This window comes from Artibeus jamaicensis, unplaced genomic scaffold (genome assembly GCF_021234435.1).
Source record: "Artibeus jamaicensis isolate MK-2021 breed Jamaican fruit bat unplaced genomic scaffold, CSHL_Jam_final contig_797, whole genome shotgun sequence".
Taxonomy (NCBI): Eukaryota; Metazoa; Chordata; class Mammalia; order Chiroptera; family Phyllostomidae; genus Artibeus; species Artibeus jamaicensis.
Genome location: NW_026521977.1, coordinates 8,723,281 through 8,739,541, shown reverse-complemented (window position 1 = coordinate 8,739,541; position 16,261 = coordinate 8,723,281). Strand labels below are relative to the sequence as shown.

The 16,261-nt window shown below is 39.1% G+C and overlaps 1 protein-coding gene across 1 annotated transcript in view; it reads right to left on the bottom strand.

Moving 5' to 3' along the window:
• Positions 1-14,820, bottom strand: part of LOC119053090 (L-lactate dehydrogenase C chain) — a 41,899-nt gene extending 27,079 nt beyond the window's left edge. Inside the window, exons 1-4 of the mRNA XM_053672947.1 lie at positions 14,775-14,820; positions 14,256-14,390; positions 4,072-4,189; positions 228-401 (exon numbers count right to left, since the gene is read on the bottom strand). Coding sequence (XP_053528922.1) covers positions 228-401; positions 4,072-4,189; positions 14,256-14,381 — 418 coding nt within the window. The 5' untranslated portion in view covers positions 14,382-14,390; positions 14,775-14,820. The remainder of the gene's footprint in view (positions 1-227; positions 402-4,071; positions 4,190-14,255; positions 14,391-14,774) is intronic.
• Between the last annotated feature and the right edge of the window lie 1,441 nt (positions 14,821-16,261).

Sequence of the window (16,261 nt, the reverse complement as noted above, 5' to 3'; positions counted from 1 at the left end):
ATATTTCTCTCCCTCTCTCCTTCCCTTCCCCCCTCTAAAGATAAATCAATAAAATCTTTTTAAAAATACTTAACATATGCGTAAATCTTCAGTTTAAAAAAATGTGTTGTTTACTTTGAATGGGTGTAGTTTATTACACAAATTTTACCTCAATAAATTTGTTTAAAAAAAAAAGAAGAAAGAATATGGAAAGACCATCCTTATGCAGTTAAAGAGAAAAGACTCACCTGGATTTGAGACAATAAGCATCTTACAGTCAGGACTGTAACGGACTAGGGTAGGAATGACTGATTTCATGATATTCACATTACGTTGAACCAGGGAAAGACGACTTTCTCCCTCCTGCTGCCGCACACCTGCTGTGATAATAATTATTTTGGAGTTTGCAGATACACTGTAATCTAAAAGGGAAACAAAAGACAATATTTGGATCAAGACTGCCATAATCACTGTGCCTTAATTCTTTAAAAGTGTATTGTATGACCTTAGTGTGAAAGTACTCATACACCGCCTCATGTCTGACATCTGGAAAGGAACAGACTTTCCATGTAGTAATGTTATTTTGAATAACCTAAAGGAAGTTTCATCACTATGACTTACAGTTTCATATGACCTTAAAAAAATAACCACACAATCTACTATCCCTTTAAACCCACACTGTCACTTGTTATTAAGGCCCAAGGCAATGCAAGTCATCTCTCTGGCTTTGGACAAACACCATATGTATCAGAAGCTTAGAGAACTCTGAAAATTATGTAACTCTTTCACGATTCTAAGAGTAAGAATGCATTTAGTTTTAAATAAAAGACTGGACTTGAGATCACAAGCAAGTTCTTGATTCGCATACAAAAAAATAGCCTTCTAAATCCAATGACCAGCTGGAAAATTGTTTTACCTACTAAATCCAATGACAATACATGATGCTCAATATCCTATACTGGACTTATTTTAAAGCATTATATACCTGGAAGTTATTTATCTTATGGATATCAAAAATTAAATTAGATGAAATCTTTTCTATATCCCATCTCTATTTTTTTAAATTAGTTTTTTGCTAGGCCCTGGCTGGTGTAGCTCAGTGGATTGAGCAGGGGCCTGCAAACCAAAAGATCGCGGTTTGATTCCCCGTCAGGGCACATGCCTGGGTTGCAGGCCAGTTCCCAGCAGGGGATGCACCAGAAGCAACCATACACTGATATTTCTCTCCTTCTCTTCTTCCCTTCCCTCCTAAAGATAAATAAAATTTTTTTAAAAATTAGTTTTTGCTCTTTTGAAAAGGACATTTGTTCAATTTTAAAGATACTATCACATCTTCATTTATAGTCATTCTCATTATCCTAATCCAAATTATTATAAACTGTAAACATTTTATGTTTTTCCTGGCCCAGTAAAAATTTTAACCAGAAAGACAATTTAGAAAGACAGCATTTCTTGGGCTAACATGTTTCACATTCATCCAAAAGCCTATCTCTCCCTTCCACCAAGTAAAGGATTTACAGAAGTTCTCTCTCTGCAGTCAGCTCATTCTTGCTCAAACATCTTGCTCAAGATAACCTTCCACAGATTCTTACCTAACCAGAGAAAGCCCATGGAACCTCTCAGTCTCTGCCTCTGTCTCTCTTTCCCCATCCCCGCTTTCCCTCCCTTCTCCCCAACTCAACTTTTAGAGGATATACAGACAAAAACCCTAGCAATTTCTCCCAAGTCATCTCTCCACAGTTCAGATAAATCATTTGAAATATTGTGCCTAGTAAGTCAATTAAAGTGCATATCAAAGTAAAATATCAAGTCTTCATAATCTGCCTCCAAGTCATTTTACTAACTTTGGGTCTTATTTTTACGTCAAATTTTCCAGGTGCCCTGCTTTTGTGGATGCTATCATCTCCCTACCTGTTATTTCTTTTTCTACGTATAACTGGTGACAGTTATACTACGTATAACTCAGTCCTCCAGGAGACAGTAAACCACAATGGTCTGGAGCAAAGACTGAGGTCCAACTGCCTATGTTTTGACTGTGCCACTTCCTGGCTGTATGACCCCAGAAAAGTATTTTGCCTGTTCCTCTGACTCTCAGTTCCTCATCGACAAGACAATGCTAATCATAGTTTTTCCTGTAGATGATTCGGTGAGTTTAATATACATAGTGTTCAGAACAGTGCCTTGTACACATTAAATGTTCAATAAATGTTAGCATTTATTATTATATCATTAGTAAAGTATTTCTTTAAATAACAATTCCTCTGCTAGGTATCCCCTAATCATATTATTAATAAGTACTACTCTCTTACTTCACTGAATTTTTATAGCACTTACTGCTTATAATTCTCACATAGTCCTTATATATACTGCCTTATGTTATCTTCCCATTGTTTTTTCATAGTTAACCCTTACCTTGATCCTAAGATCGATAATTAGGTTCTGATTTCACATTCTTCCCTTTCTTCCATAAATATTTTAGCACCTTCTATGTTTCAAGCACTTGAGATCTGTGTTAACTACTGTATATACATTCAAGATTGAGATATGAATAGATGTTACAGAACACATCAACTGAATTGGTAATGTTTCACTTGTATACACTGATGTTTGTTATACTTAAACTCTTTATATTTAAATTTTAATATTTTAAATAATTATTTCTATGAACATTAATTCTAATGTCTTGGACATTAAAAGCACATTGTTTTAAAATTGTCCTTTTAAGTGCAGAAAAATAAAAGTGAAGGAAAACCATAAAATTTAGTAGTTTTGTATTTAAATTGCTTCATGGCTATCTTTAAATTAATTGTAGTACTTTAAAGATATTTAAATGATCACTGTTAGTATGCTTTATAAAAGATACTGCAAAACTTCAGTCGGCTGAGTGATACACAAAGGCCTTGCCCTACAATCAGAAAATTAGCAAATGAACTTCTAAGTATGTTTACATGTTTTAGGTCAATATGAAATGTTTATAATGTCCCTCTCCAAAAGCATTTTTAAAAGATTATTTATTTATTTATTTTTAGAGAGAAGGAAAGGGAGGCAGAAAGAGAGGGACAGAAACATCTATGTACTCTGAGAGAAACATCAATTGGTTGCCTTTCTCACACCCCCAACCAGGGACCTGGCCTGCAACCCAGGCATGTGTCCTGACCAGGAATCCAACCAGCGACCTTTCAGTCAACAGGACAATGCCCAAGCCATTCAGGGCTATAACAGAATTTTTAAATTAAGTAACCACTGAAATTGAAATTCCATTTCAATGTTTTATAAGAGGGTTTCTAGTAGAAAGTATGTCTGTTGAGTCAAATTAAGTGTACTATGCACTTAAGTCCATGATAAATTAATTATTTTGCGTAGTTCTCTGAGGCCTCTTAGTTGGTCAAGACATGATGCTAATGCTAATGCTAATGCTATATCCTGTTCTCACGCTAGACCCTGAAAACTGATTCTCTATAAAGACAAATAGAAAACCAGTTCAAAAAGCATAGATAAATACATCAATAGTATTCAAACCTAGTCAAGACTACATATACTACGGAACAATCTAAGATGGAATAATCAGTTTAAAAAGCATTTATAGCCCTGGCCAGTGTGGTTTGGTTGGGTTGGGTGTCACCCCACAAACCTAAAGACTGTGGGTTCAATGCCCAGTCAGGGCAAATGCCTGGGTCGTAGGTTTGGTACCCAGTCAGGGCATGCACAGGAAGCAACCAATCAATGTTTCTCACATCAGTGTTTCTTTCCCTCTCTTTGTCCCTCCCTTCCCCTCTCTATAGAATCAACAAAAATAAATGAAATTAAATTAAAAATTAAAAGCATTAATATTTCAGTTATGTAAAAAACAAATGAATAAAGAAAATAAAACTATTAGAAAAGACTTTAAATTTTCTTTATGCATTTTTGTATTCACTAAACTTTGCCCAATGAAAATGGATGTTCTTTTTAAAAGAAAAATAAACTAATCTTTAAAACTGTAAGTCCTAATAATAATGGTACTATTTTTAATTCTATATTTACGGATATCAGTTTGGTAAAATTCATTATTTTTTAAAGCTTTGAAAATAACTTTATAAAATTAAAATTAACCTTTTCCAGAGATAATCTTTGAAGTGTGAAAGAAAAGACTGCCATGCTGAAGATCCATCATCTCTCCCTTCAATTTGTCCTCTGCGACATCAATAAGCGCAAGTTCATCAGTCAAATCCTAAAATACATGAAAGTTATGAATAAAATATTCTGGAAAATGCTCCTATTGCCATTTTAGGAGGATAAGAAAAATTTTTGTGTGGCTATTTTATAATCAAAGGAGAGTTATATTTTGTCATTTTATAGTCAAAGGAGAGCTGGGGTCTATATCACAAAACTATATAGAAGGACTGTATTCCCTCAGATGCTAGTGGCCAGATTCCAAAGTTGAGCAATAAGAAAAAGGGATCCAAGTCCCTATGTACTAATGTTTTTATTCTCATATCAGGTACAATCTGGTCTTATTGGGAAACTATAAATTCTAAAATTTACTAAATTATGTGTCATATGTCAGGAATAGGAAAAGGATAAAGAGTTTTATCCAGAATGATCACATATGACTTTTGGCTAACTGATTAAAAAAAAAAAAAGATCATGTTTACAAATCCATTTTTACATCAGTCTGTGTATCTATCTGGGTCTGAAACAGGAAAATAGAAACTACTCTAAGCATTTCAACAGAAGATTAATATTAATCTCTATATTAATTCTCTATTAATGTAGAGAATATTTTAGACAGATGTTGGAGGGATAGAAGAACAAAAAGATATCACTTGTGGTAACTCAGAGTACCCGCAGCTTGAAACTACAACCCCTAAGGCTTAAGAAACAGACACTAAAAAAGGAGCTGCAAGGATCTAGTCTCAGAACTTTGGTGAATACTAGTCCCAAAATCCGGTTGTTGTTGCTGCTGCTGCTGCCACAAATGGGGCAAGATGAGGACAATGCTGGATTTCCCAAGGAAACTGGAGGCTAGAACCCACTTCTGCCATTGGGCCGAAGGGGCTGAAGTTGAGATGACTATGACCAGAACAAAAAGCCAACAGAAAAAAGAAAGTCACTGCTCCCTGCTAGCCTTCCAACTTCCCTCCAGTGCCCCTATTGGCAGGATCCACAAGATATCAACTGACAAAGGAGAAAAAGATTAAGCAGAGATCCAGCATCAGCATCACAAGGCAGAGTTTAGAAAGTTGGATTTGGGGACAAGTGACAATAGTTTAGTGACCAACACAGCCTGCTTTTAACTTATATTTGCACCCTGATTTACCTCTCTTCTTAGCATGTAACCAGGCAATTATCTTACTAAGAAAATCTTCCTAGCTACATTTGCCTTGACTGTCAAAGACAACTCAATCCCCACAAGTTTTTGTTTGTTTTTAAAGAATTTGTTTGTAGTTAAAGAATTTAACTACATTCATGAGAGTCATTTCTCAAACAGAATTCTAAATAAAGACCCTGGGCGTGTTTTGCCAGAATCTTCTACAAATAGCTATGACCTTGGACAGGTAGCTCAGTTGGTTAGAGCATCGTCCCAATACACCAAGGTTGGTGGTTTATCCTGGACAGGCCACATACAAGAAGCAACCAGCGGCCCTGGCCAAATGGCTTAGTTGTTTGGAGCACTGTCCTATACATCAAAACGTTGTGAGTTCAATTCCAATTCAGGGCAGAAACTAGGTTTTGGGTTCAATACCGGGTCAGGGAGCATACAGGAGGCAACCCATCAATGTTTATCCCCACATTGATGTTTTTTTTTCTCTCTCTTTCTTCTCTCTAAAATCAATCATATATCCATGGGTGAATGTTAAAAAAAGAAATGAAGCAACCAATGAGTGCATGGGTAGGTAGAACAACAAATCAATGTTTTCCTTTCTCTATCTTTCCCCACCTCCACTCCACCATCCTCTCTTTTTTACTCCCTTCCTCTCTTTCTTTATAAAACCAATCAATCAAAAAGACAAAACAAAAAACAGTTATGAGCATCCCAGGAACTTTTCTGCAGAGAGTCCCAAATAGACCATAGTTAGGTAGAGAACAAGAGACTAAAAATCAATCTGAGGAAAACAGCTATGGCTGCTCTGCTCTGTATAGGACAAGGAAGGACTGCATGGCTACCCAGTCCTAAAAACTTTACATAACTTTATAAACCTTTTAAAGTCCACCTTTCAATAACATATGGAGGTGTCATGGTGCTCATATGTTCCTTTTGGTCAATGGACTACACAAATATGTATATTTGAATATTCTTTATCACTGTCCATTTATCCCATTATACACATCAATGTGACCTGAAAACAAGGTCCTGAACTACTCTGCTCCACTCAGGTATTGACCAGAATACAATAAATTCTAGAAAAAAAATAAATGGGCTCCAACAACTGACCTTTCTCACAACTGGAGTTCTGAAGTGTCATGCAAATATGCTTTAGAGTAGGCTTCTTTTTTTTTTTTTTTTTTTTGACTCCTTATGCCAAACACTCAGTAAATTCTGTATTTTTTATTTATATTTTCTTGATTCTGCTATTACAGATGTCCCAATTTTTCCACCTTTGTTCCACTCCACCCAGTATCTCCCACCCCCCTCTGGCACCCCCCCCACCACTGTTCATGTCCATGGGTTATGCATGTAAGTTCTTTGCCTATTCCATTTCCTATACTGTATTTTACATCCCCATGGCTGTTTTGTAACTACCTATTTGTACTTGTTAATCTTCTCACCTCTTTGCCCATTACCCCATACCCTCCTCCCATCTGGCAACCATCAAAATGCTCTCCAAATCCATGATTCTGTCTCTGTTCTTCTTGTTTCCTTAGTTTGTGTTTTAGATTCAATTGTGGGTAGATATGTTATTTGTTGGCATTTAATTGTTCGTGGTTTTGATCTTCTTTTTCTTAAATAAGTCCCTTTACCATTTCATATAAAATGGTTTGATGATAATAAACTCCTTTAGTTTTTTTGCATCTGGGAAGCTTTTTATCTGCCTTTGAATTATAAATAACTTTGCAGGGTACATCGATCTTGCTGTAGGTCCCCACTTTTCATGAGTTTGAATATTTATTGCCAATCCCTTCTAGCCTGAAAAATCTCTTTTCAGAAATCAGCTGACAGTATTATGGGAACTCCTCTGTAGATGACTAACAGCTTTTCTCTTGCTGCTTTTAAGATTCTTTCTTTATCTTTAATCTTTGGCATTTTAATTATGATATGTCTTGGGGTGGGCCTCTTTGCATCCATCTTGTTTGGGACTCTCTATGCTCCCTGGACTGACATGTCTATTTGCATCACTAAATTAGGGAAGTTATCTTTCATTATTTTTTTTCAAATAGATTTTCAATTTCTTGCTCTTCCTCTTCTCCTCTGGCCCCCCTATGATGCAAATGTTGAATCTCTTAGGTTGTCCCAGAGGCTGCTTATACCATCCTCATTTTTTAAAAATTCTTTTTTTCTTCTTGTTGTTCTGATTGGTAGCTTTTTTGCTTCATTATCCCAAATCAATTATTTGATTCTCAGTTTCATCCACTCTACTATTGATGCCTGGTAAATTGTTCTTTATTTCCATTAGTGTACCCTTTGTTTCTGACTGGATCTGTTTTATGCTATTGAAGTCTTCGCTAAGTTCCTTGAACATCCTTATAACCAGTATTTTGAGTTCTGCATCTGATAGATTGTAATCTCCATTTCTTTTAGTTCTTTTTCTGGAGTTTTGATCTGTTCTTTCATTTGGGCCACATTTCTTTGTCTCCTCATTTTGGCAGCCTCCCTGTGTTTGTTTCTATGTATTAGGTAGATCTACTCTGACTCTGTGTCTTGGTAGTGTGGCCTAAATAGTTGGTGTGTTATGTAGGGTCCAGTGGCACATCATCCCCAATCACCCAAGCTGGTTTCTCAAGGTGCACCCTTTGTGTGGGTTGAAGACAACCTTCACTTGTAGTTGGGCCTTGATTGTTGTTGGCAGGTCAATGGGAGAGATTTACTCAGGCTGCAAGCACTGGATGTGACCATTTACCACCAATCACCATCCTCTGTGGAGGATCAGCTGTGCAGGAGTAGGTGGTGGTGCTCTGATATGGTCTATAGCTGTCCCCTGGGTGCACAGACTCTGGGGTTTCCCAGGTGGTGCAAGCCAAGGTCAGCCTCCACCTGTGTTTTCCTGGGAGCCACCCCGCCTGAGCTCTAAAACAATCTGAGATGGCTGTTACTTGTGCTGGGCTTGGAGATTCCCGGGTAAAGTCAAGCTGTGAATCCAGGCTGGTTGCCACTAGTGCTGGGACTCTGGCCCCTAAGCAAGAAGTTTTGGGGCTGGAGGCTCACTGAGGCTGGCTGGTGCTTGTTTGAGAAGACTTCAGAAATTGTGACAGTTGAGCCAAGACCAGTCATTCATTCAGAAAAGCAGCTTGGGTGGGCCCATACATTGGGTGGGCTGGAGAATCTGGGGATCTTCAAGCGGGTCACAGAATGCTAGCTAGGTTGATGGATTCCCAGATATGGCACAAGCTTGCTGCCTCTGTCGGGGGAGGGTTAATAAAACAGACAATGGCCTCTGCTGACCTTGATGCCAGACACTTCAGTGTCTCCTTGTATACAACTGGTGACCACAAGCTGCTACAGGAAGTGAGTCTGATTAAGTGCGTGGGTGGTTCTTCTGCTTGGGGCTCCAGAAGTTTCTTCCACTGATTCAATCCCTGCTGGTTTTTGCATGCATAAGTTATGGAGACTTATCTTTCTGGCACCGGAACCCTGAACTTGGGGGCCTGGTGTGGGGCTGGGACTCCTCATTCCCAAGATATCCCTCCCAAATTTTTCTCCACCACATGTGGATATGGGACCAACCCATTCTGTGTCTCTCCCACTCCTATCAGTCTGGATGGTGTGTTTTCTTTTATTTCATAGTTGTCTGACTTCCAATCAACTTGATTTCTGATGGTTCTGAGTGATGGTTGTTCTATATTTTCGTTGTAATTGTGATGTGGGTGAGCAAGGAGGCGAGCCATGTTTACCATCTTGACCAGAATAGTAAATTCTTTAAATCTGCAAAGTATGTCTTTCAGTTTCGGGATTTTTTAAAATCTCCTGAATAATTTTCTTCTTGCTGTTTCTTTTCAATTTTTTTAAAAATTTATTGATGAGAGAAAAATATTGATTTGTTGTTCCACTTATTCATTCATTCGCTGGTTGATTCTTGTATATGCCCTGACCAGGAATCAAACCATCTACTTTGGTGTAACAGGATGTTGTTCTAACCAACTGGTCTATCTGACTAGGGCCTGCTCTTTCTTGTATCTTACTGAAATGTCACTCAACTAGTGAACCTCCTTATTGTTCCTGTAATTTCTTCTCTTTTCAATAACCCATCTGTGTCTGACAGCCTGCTTTCTAGCAGCTCAGTGGGAATACGAGTGTTCTTGCCTCATTGTCTAAGGTGCAGACTTTCCATTAATTCTACTGCTCTCAATGAGATGTCTGTCCTCTCCTGCCCTTAATTCCCTGCAGGTAGAGCGTGTCAGATTCAATTTCTTCAAAGAGTAAACTGCTTCCCCTTGTCTGCTGGGATATGAGAGATGGTTGCCTAGTTGATTGAGATGCAGGAAAGAATCTAGTGGTTTTCCTTCTCGTCATATAAACCTTCAAACAATCATGAGCCTTTCGGGAGTTCTGGAATTTAACTGGTTTTGTTTCGTTTTATCATCTCCCTTTGCAAGTTTCCAAAAATTGTCTAAATAATGTAGTAAAGCTTTTACTACATTAATGTGGCAAACCTTGGACTGCCAAGGTTTGAATTCTGGCCCCTTAACCTACTAGGCATTTGACCATGGGCAAGCTACTTAACATCTGTGCTTCAGTGTTCTCGTTTATAAATGGATATGGTAACATAACCTACCTCCTAAGGTTGTTATAAAGATTAAATAACAACCATAAAACATTTAGAGAAGTAAAAGACATGTACACTGAAAACTACAACACATTACTGAAACAAATAAGCACAAATAAATGGAAAGAAATCCCAAGTTTATGGATCGGAAGACATAATATAGTTTAGATGTCAATACCAGCCAAACTGATCTACAGATTTAGTGTAACTACTATCAAAATCTCAATGGCATTGTTTTAAGAAATAGACAAGTGCATTCCAAAATTTATGTACAATCTCAAGGTACTACAAATAGCCAATCTTAAAAAATAACAAAAGTGTAAGTTTTATGCTTCCCGGTTACAAAAACTTATTGCAAAGCTATAGTAATCAAAATAGTTTGGTAATGAAAGAGACATGTAAGGCAATGGAACAAAACAGAGAGCCTAGAAATAAACTCTAACGTATGAGGGAGGACCCTTCACCCCCCCAAAAAAACAAATTATATTCTGGAGGACCAGCCCCTTGTAGTACAGGCTTTCCCTGCTAGGCGAGTATTTTAGGAACCCATCTGTATCAGTATACCAGCTGACATTGTTGTAAAAGGTTGTGTTTGGCTTCAATAATTTTTTTTAAAGACTCTTTGAACCTGTTTGCCTATTTCATGATGACTTATGAGTGCACCTACCCACACTGTGCTGAGTGTTCAGCATTTTTTAACCAAAAATGCCATGACCCCTGTGCTCACCCACCCTCCCAATCTCACCCCAAGTGACTTTTTTTTATTTCTCTGGATGAAAAAAGTCAAGTCCTCAAAGGAAGATATTTTGCTCATGTGGAAGAGGTGAAACAAAAAAGGCTGAAGCACCAAAAGGCATAAAAATCAACAAGTTCAAAAACTATTTTGAGCAATGGAGAAAAACATCTTGCATCAAATGGAGAGTACTCTGAAGGTGACTAAAGTTTAAACATGTAAGAATAAATATTTTATTTATAAATAAATTCTTTATAAATAAAAATTTATAAATTATTTAGAAAAATAAATAAGTGTATTTATTATAAAACAAATGAAAAATAAATAAATTTGGGGGGGTCCCCTCTCATGCAGGATCATATGATTTTTGACAAGAGTGCCAAGACCATTCAACTGAGACAGTCTTTTCAACAAACGGTATAGTTATATGCAAAAAAATGAAGTTGGAGCATTTATTTTACACCATATACAAAGTTGACTTGAAATGTATGAAAGATCTAGAGGACTTCCGCCAAGATGGAGGCAGAGGTGGATATGCGGTGCCTTCTCACACAACCAAGTTTAGAGACAACTAAATATTAGCAACAGAAAACACAGCCAGAACACGGAAAATTGAACTTTTCGGAAGTCTGTTAACAATAAATTCTTCAGCCTGACCGGTAAGGGGCGAAACCAGCAGCTGGTGGAGCGGGGTTGCACAGGAAAACTCGGTCAGACGGACTCAGGCGCGCTGAATCCAGGCGCAGGGTTGGACCTAGTGAGTGACCGAGCAAGCGACCGACCAAGCGAGCGACCTTGGGGGGAACAGCGAGGGAGCAGGGCTGAGGGTTGACTGTGGTTGCACATTTGTGCGTGGATAGACAAGCGAGGGAGTGGGCGATTGGACCTGAACCCAACGGGTCCCCACAGCAAAAGCGGCAGGGAGGGCGCCGCCATTTCCCTACTCTGACCCCACCTCCACATACAGCGTCATAACCCAGCGACTCTGAGTGGCCCGGCCATGGTGAACCACCTAAGGCCCTGCTCGAAACAGCAGAGGGGGTCGCCATTTCCTGGCTCTGACCACGCCCCCGCATACAGCATCACAACCCAGCAACCTGGGAGTCCAAGGCTCCACTCCTCATACTTAAAGGGTGCCAACAGTCCAAAAAAGGCTCAAGAAGATCTCAAAGCCCCAGAGCCTATAAATCTAAGCGATGAAGAAATAGCAAAACTCTCAGACACACAGTTTAAAACACTGGTGATCAGGATCCTCACAGAACTGGTTGATTATAGCCACAAATTAGACAAATTTATGAAGGCGAAACTAATTGAAATGAATGGAATTGCACAGGACACCAATAGCAATGAAAAGGAAACTGGGACTCAAATCAATGGAGTGGACCAGAAGAAAGCAAATAATGGCCAAACAGAAAAGTGTCAAGAAGCAAGAATTCAAAAAAATGAGGAGAGTCTTAGGAACCTCCAGGACATCTTTAAACGCTCCAACATCCGAATTATAGGGGTGCCAGAAGGGGGAAAGGCACAGCCACCAGTGGAAAACTTATTTGAACAAGTAATAAAGGAGAACTTCCCCAATCTGGCAAAGGAAATAGACTTCCAGGAAGTCCAGGAAGCCCAGAGAGTACCAAAGAAGTTGGACCCAAGAAGGAACACACCAAGGCACATCATCATTACATTAGCCAAAATTAAAATGAAGGAGAGAATCCTAGAAGCAGCAGGAGCTAAGGGGACAGTCACCTACAAAGGAGTCCCCATCAGACTGTCAGCTGATTTCTCAAAAGAGACCTTACAGGCAAGAAGGGGCTGGAAAGAGGTATTCCAAGTCATGAAATCCAAAGACCTACAACCAAGATTGCTCTATCCAGCAAAACTTTCATTTAGAATGGAAGGACAGATAAAGTGCTTCTCAGATAAGATCAAATTCAAGGAGTTCATCATCACCAAGCCCTTATTATATGAAATGTTAAAGGGACTTATCGAAGAAAAAGAAGTTACAAGAAACATGAACAGTGAAAGGACAACAAACTCACAGTTATTAACAACCACACCTAAAACAAAAGCAAACTAAAAGGACAGCTAGATCAGGAGTGGAAACATAGAAATGAAGATCTCAAGGAGGGTTAGCAACAGGGGAGTGGGAGGAGGAGAAGGGGGGAGAAGGTACAGAAAATAAGTAGCATAGACAGTAGATAGAAAATAGATGGGGGGGCAAGAATAGCATGGGAAATATAGAATCTAAAGGACTTGAGACACATGGTCATAAACTAAAGGGGGGGAATGGTGGGGATGGGGGGGTAGGGTGAAGGGGAATGAGGGGAGAATAGAACAACTGTAATGGCATAATCAATAAAAAAATTAAAAAAAAAAAGAAATGTATGAAAGATCTAAATGTAAGACCTAAAAGTATAAACCTCTTAAAAGAAAAAAAAAAACAGGAAAAAGCTTCATGACATTGAATTTGGCAGTGATTTTTGGCTACGATGTAGGAATCACAGGCAACAAAAGTAAAAAGGATAAATTGAACTACATTAAAATAAAAAACTTCTGCCCTGGCTGGTGTAGCTCAGTGGATTGAGCACGGGCCTGTGAACCAGACAATCGCGGTTCGATTCCCAGTCAGGGCACACACCGGGTTGCAGGCCGGTTCCCTGCAGGCCAGTTCCCAGCAGGGGATGCATGAAAGGCAACCATACATTGATGTTTCTCTCCCTCTCTCCTTCCCTTCCCCTCTAAAGATAAATAAATAAATAAATAAATAAATAAATAAATAAAAAACTTCTGTGCATCAAAGGCTAGAATCAACAGAGTAAAAGGAAACCCAGGGAATGGGAGAATATATTTGAAAATAATGTATCTAACAGTAATTAATATCTACATATAAAAAGAAATCCTGCAACTCTACTATATCAAATAACTCGAATTTAAGATGAAGAAAGGATTTAAATAGACATTTCTTCTAAGAAGATATAGAAATGGCCAATGAGCACATGAAAAGATGCTCTAGAAGCAGAGGAAAATCAAAGAACTTCCATTGTTATTTTATCAAATATGGCGCTTTTTGTTTTATAATGAGAATGTAATGCTTATACAATTAAACATTTTTTTTTTAGAATCTAATGAATAAACTGAAATATAACAAGCCAAAGAGAGAAAGACTCACAGAGAACAAGGATGATTGCTACAAGGGGTTGGTTAGGGGGTGGAGGGCTCCAGTAAAAAGGAAAAGGAACTCATGGACATGGACAACAGTGTGGTGACTGCCAGGGAGGGGGAGGAATAAGGGGGATAAATGGTAATGGGGAAAATACAATAAAAAAATAAATAATTGTCAAAAAAAATTTAAGGTACAATCGGGAAATTATTTTCACCCATTATTCCTCAAAAAAGGTAATTCATGGATCACTGCAACATCAAATGTTATAATATTTAACAAAGTAATCCAGTCAATGTGCCTATAAGTAAATTTACAATAATCTAACAATGGTAAACTCCAAATGAATGTCTTTTAAATTGTGTCAAAATCATGTGAGAGGATACCTATTTGCTATCAAAGGATTAGCCCTGCAACCCTGAACTCATCAACAAAATCTAAAAGGGCTTATTTGACTTTTCAGCCACAGAACAGGCTTATCATTTACCTTCATTAAGATACAAACAGCACAAGCCATGCCTACAGCACCAACTCCAACAACGGTGATCTTCCGCTGGGAGATTTTATCTTCCTTAATCAGATTCTCAATAAGCTGCTCCTTGATCGTTGACATTTTGAGAACCTGAGAGAGAGAATGCAATTTCAGCGGAATCGAACTCCCTAAATCAATCACTCTCACAGTTACTGATGTGCTTCATCACACTGAACAACTAAGAAACTACCCCTTGAGTCCAGAAAGCTGGAGCGGAGATTGAGGGAAAGCCAAAGAAAGAATTTCCTGGTTGAGGGGTGTGGAGAGGTGGAGCAAGGGCCGGCCTACCAGCTGCAGGCAGTTGGGGCCCCAAAAGCCTTTTTGATTTCTCCCGACCCTCATCCTCCACTTTCGCCCCTTTCCCAAACACTCACAAATGCTCTGCTTGGCGCAACTCAGTACAGACCCCCTGAAAGCATAACACACAGCCTTTAAAGATTTTTAAAAACAGTAACCCCAGAAAAGAACACCAACGGCTTAACGTCAGGAAAACAGCAACGGCAGCCGAGGTGCGAAGGCCAGCGACGGTTTGCTCGGAACGCTCACGCCAGCACGTTCCCTCGTACGTCTGTCCACGGGCTCCGCCCCCGGCCCACTCGGCGCAGGCGCATTGAGGGATGCTTGCGCTCCTCTGGGTGTGAGCGAGCTCTTCGGATAACTGCGGGTGCAGTCTCGTGATGTCTGTGTAAGGAGTTATAGATGTTCATGAAGCGTGTGCAAGAGAGGTAATTGGAGAGTTTTCATTTACTTCAGCTGGCCTAGCCCTTGGACTGATTTTGGGGCCGTGGCTTCTTCGGAGACCCCACAACCACCGGGGCGGGGTCCAGACCCCCGTGGGAAAGAACCCTCTTAGGAGCTAGCACCTGCTAGGGCGCTGGTGGCTTAAAACAGCATCCTGCGGGAATTACTTCCAATTCGTGAGGTGAGGTCGAAAATTGGCACCTAGCTGGGGAAGACCGTCAGTGTAGTTGAAAGGCATGCTAAAAGAACCAGGGCCCAGCCCTGGTTAGTGTGGCTCAGTGGACTGACTGCCAACCTGTGAACCAAAGGGTCGCTGGTTTGATTCCCAGTCGGGGCACATGCCTGGGTTGTGGGCCAGATTCCCCAGTGGGGGCACAGGAGAGGCAGCCACACATTGATGTTTCTCACTTTCTCCCTCCCTTCCCCTCTGTCTAAAAAGCAAGTAAATAAATCTTAAAAAAAAAAAAAAGGATCTGGAGGGCAAGGATAGAAATTTAAGTGAAGTGTGGGCTTGTGAGTGACCAACCTGACTTTGAGAGTTTATCACACACTTGTCCAAACATTCATTGGCAGTAATTTTTTAATTTATTATTAAGCTCGTTAATTTCAGGTTTGAATGGTGAAATAATGTTAGAATTTCTGTTGCAAAAAAACAAAGTAATAATGAAAAGGAAAGGCCACGTCTGATCTTTAAGGGCATTTAAATTTATGCAAAGAATTTATTCATAACTCACACAAGGGAACACAACCTCCTCTGTCATTTTTTTGTCATTTGCATTCGAATACTTTTCAAAATCTAAGGGGTAATTTATTTTCTGTGTTAAAGCCTGTGTTGTTATTTTATTGTATTTTTTAGTGTGTTTTTAACATAGTTCAGATCATGCTATAACCCTGTTCAAAACGTCAATAGCTTTCCATTCCACTTAAATTAACCAATTTTTAAACCTAAGAGACATTCAAAATTTAGCCTCCTTCTACCTCTCCAATTCATCTCAAAACATTCTCATCACTCTCTCTCTCTCCAAGTTTTGCCAACTTTTTCTTGGCACAAGAATTTTTTTCTCTTTTTTCTTAATGTCTTTTTTTAAAAATATGTTTTACTGATTATGCCATTACAGTAGTCCCATTTCCCCACCTTCATTCCCCCCCGCCCTGCACACCCCCTCTCCCCATTCCCCCCCTTTAGTTCATGTCCATGTGTCACAAGTTCTTTAGATTCT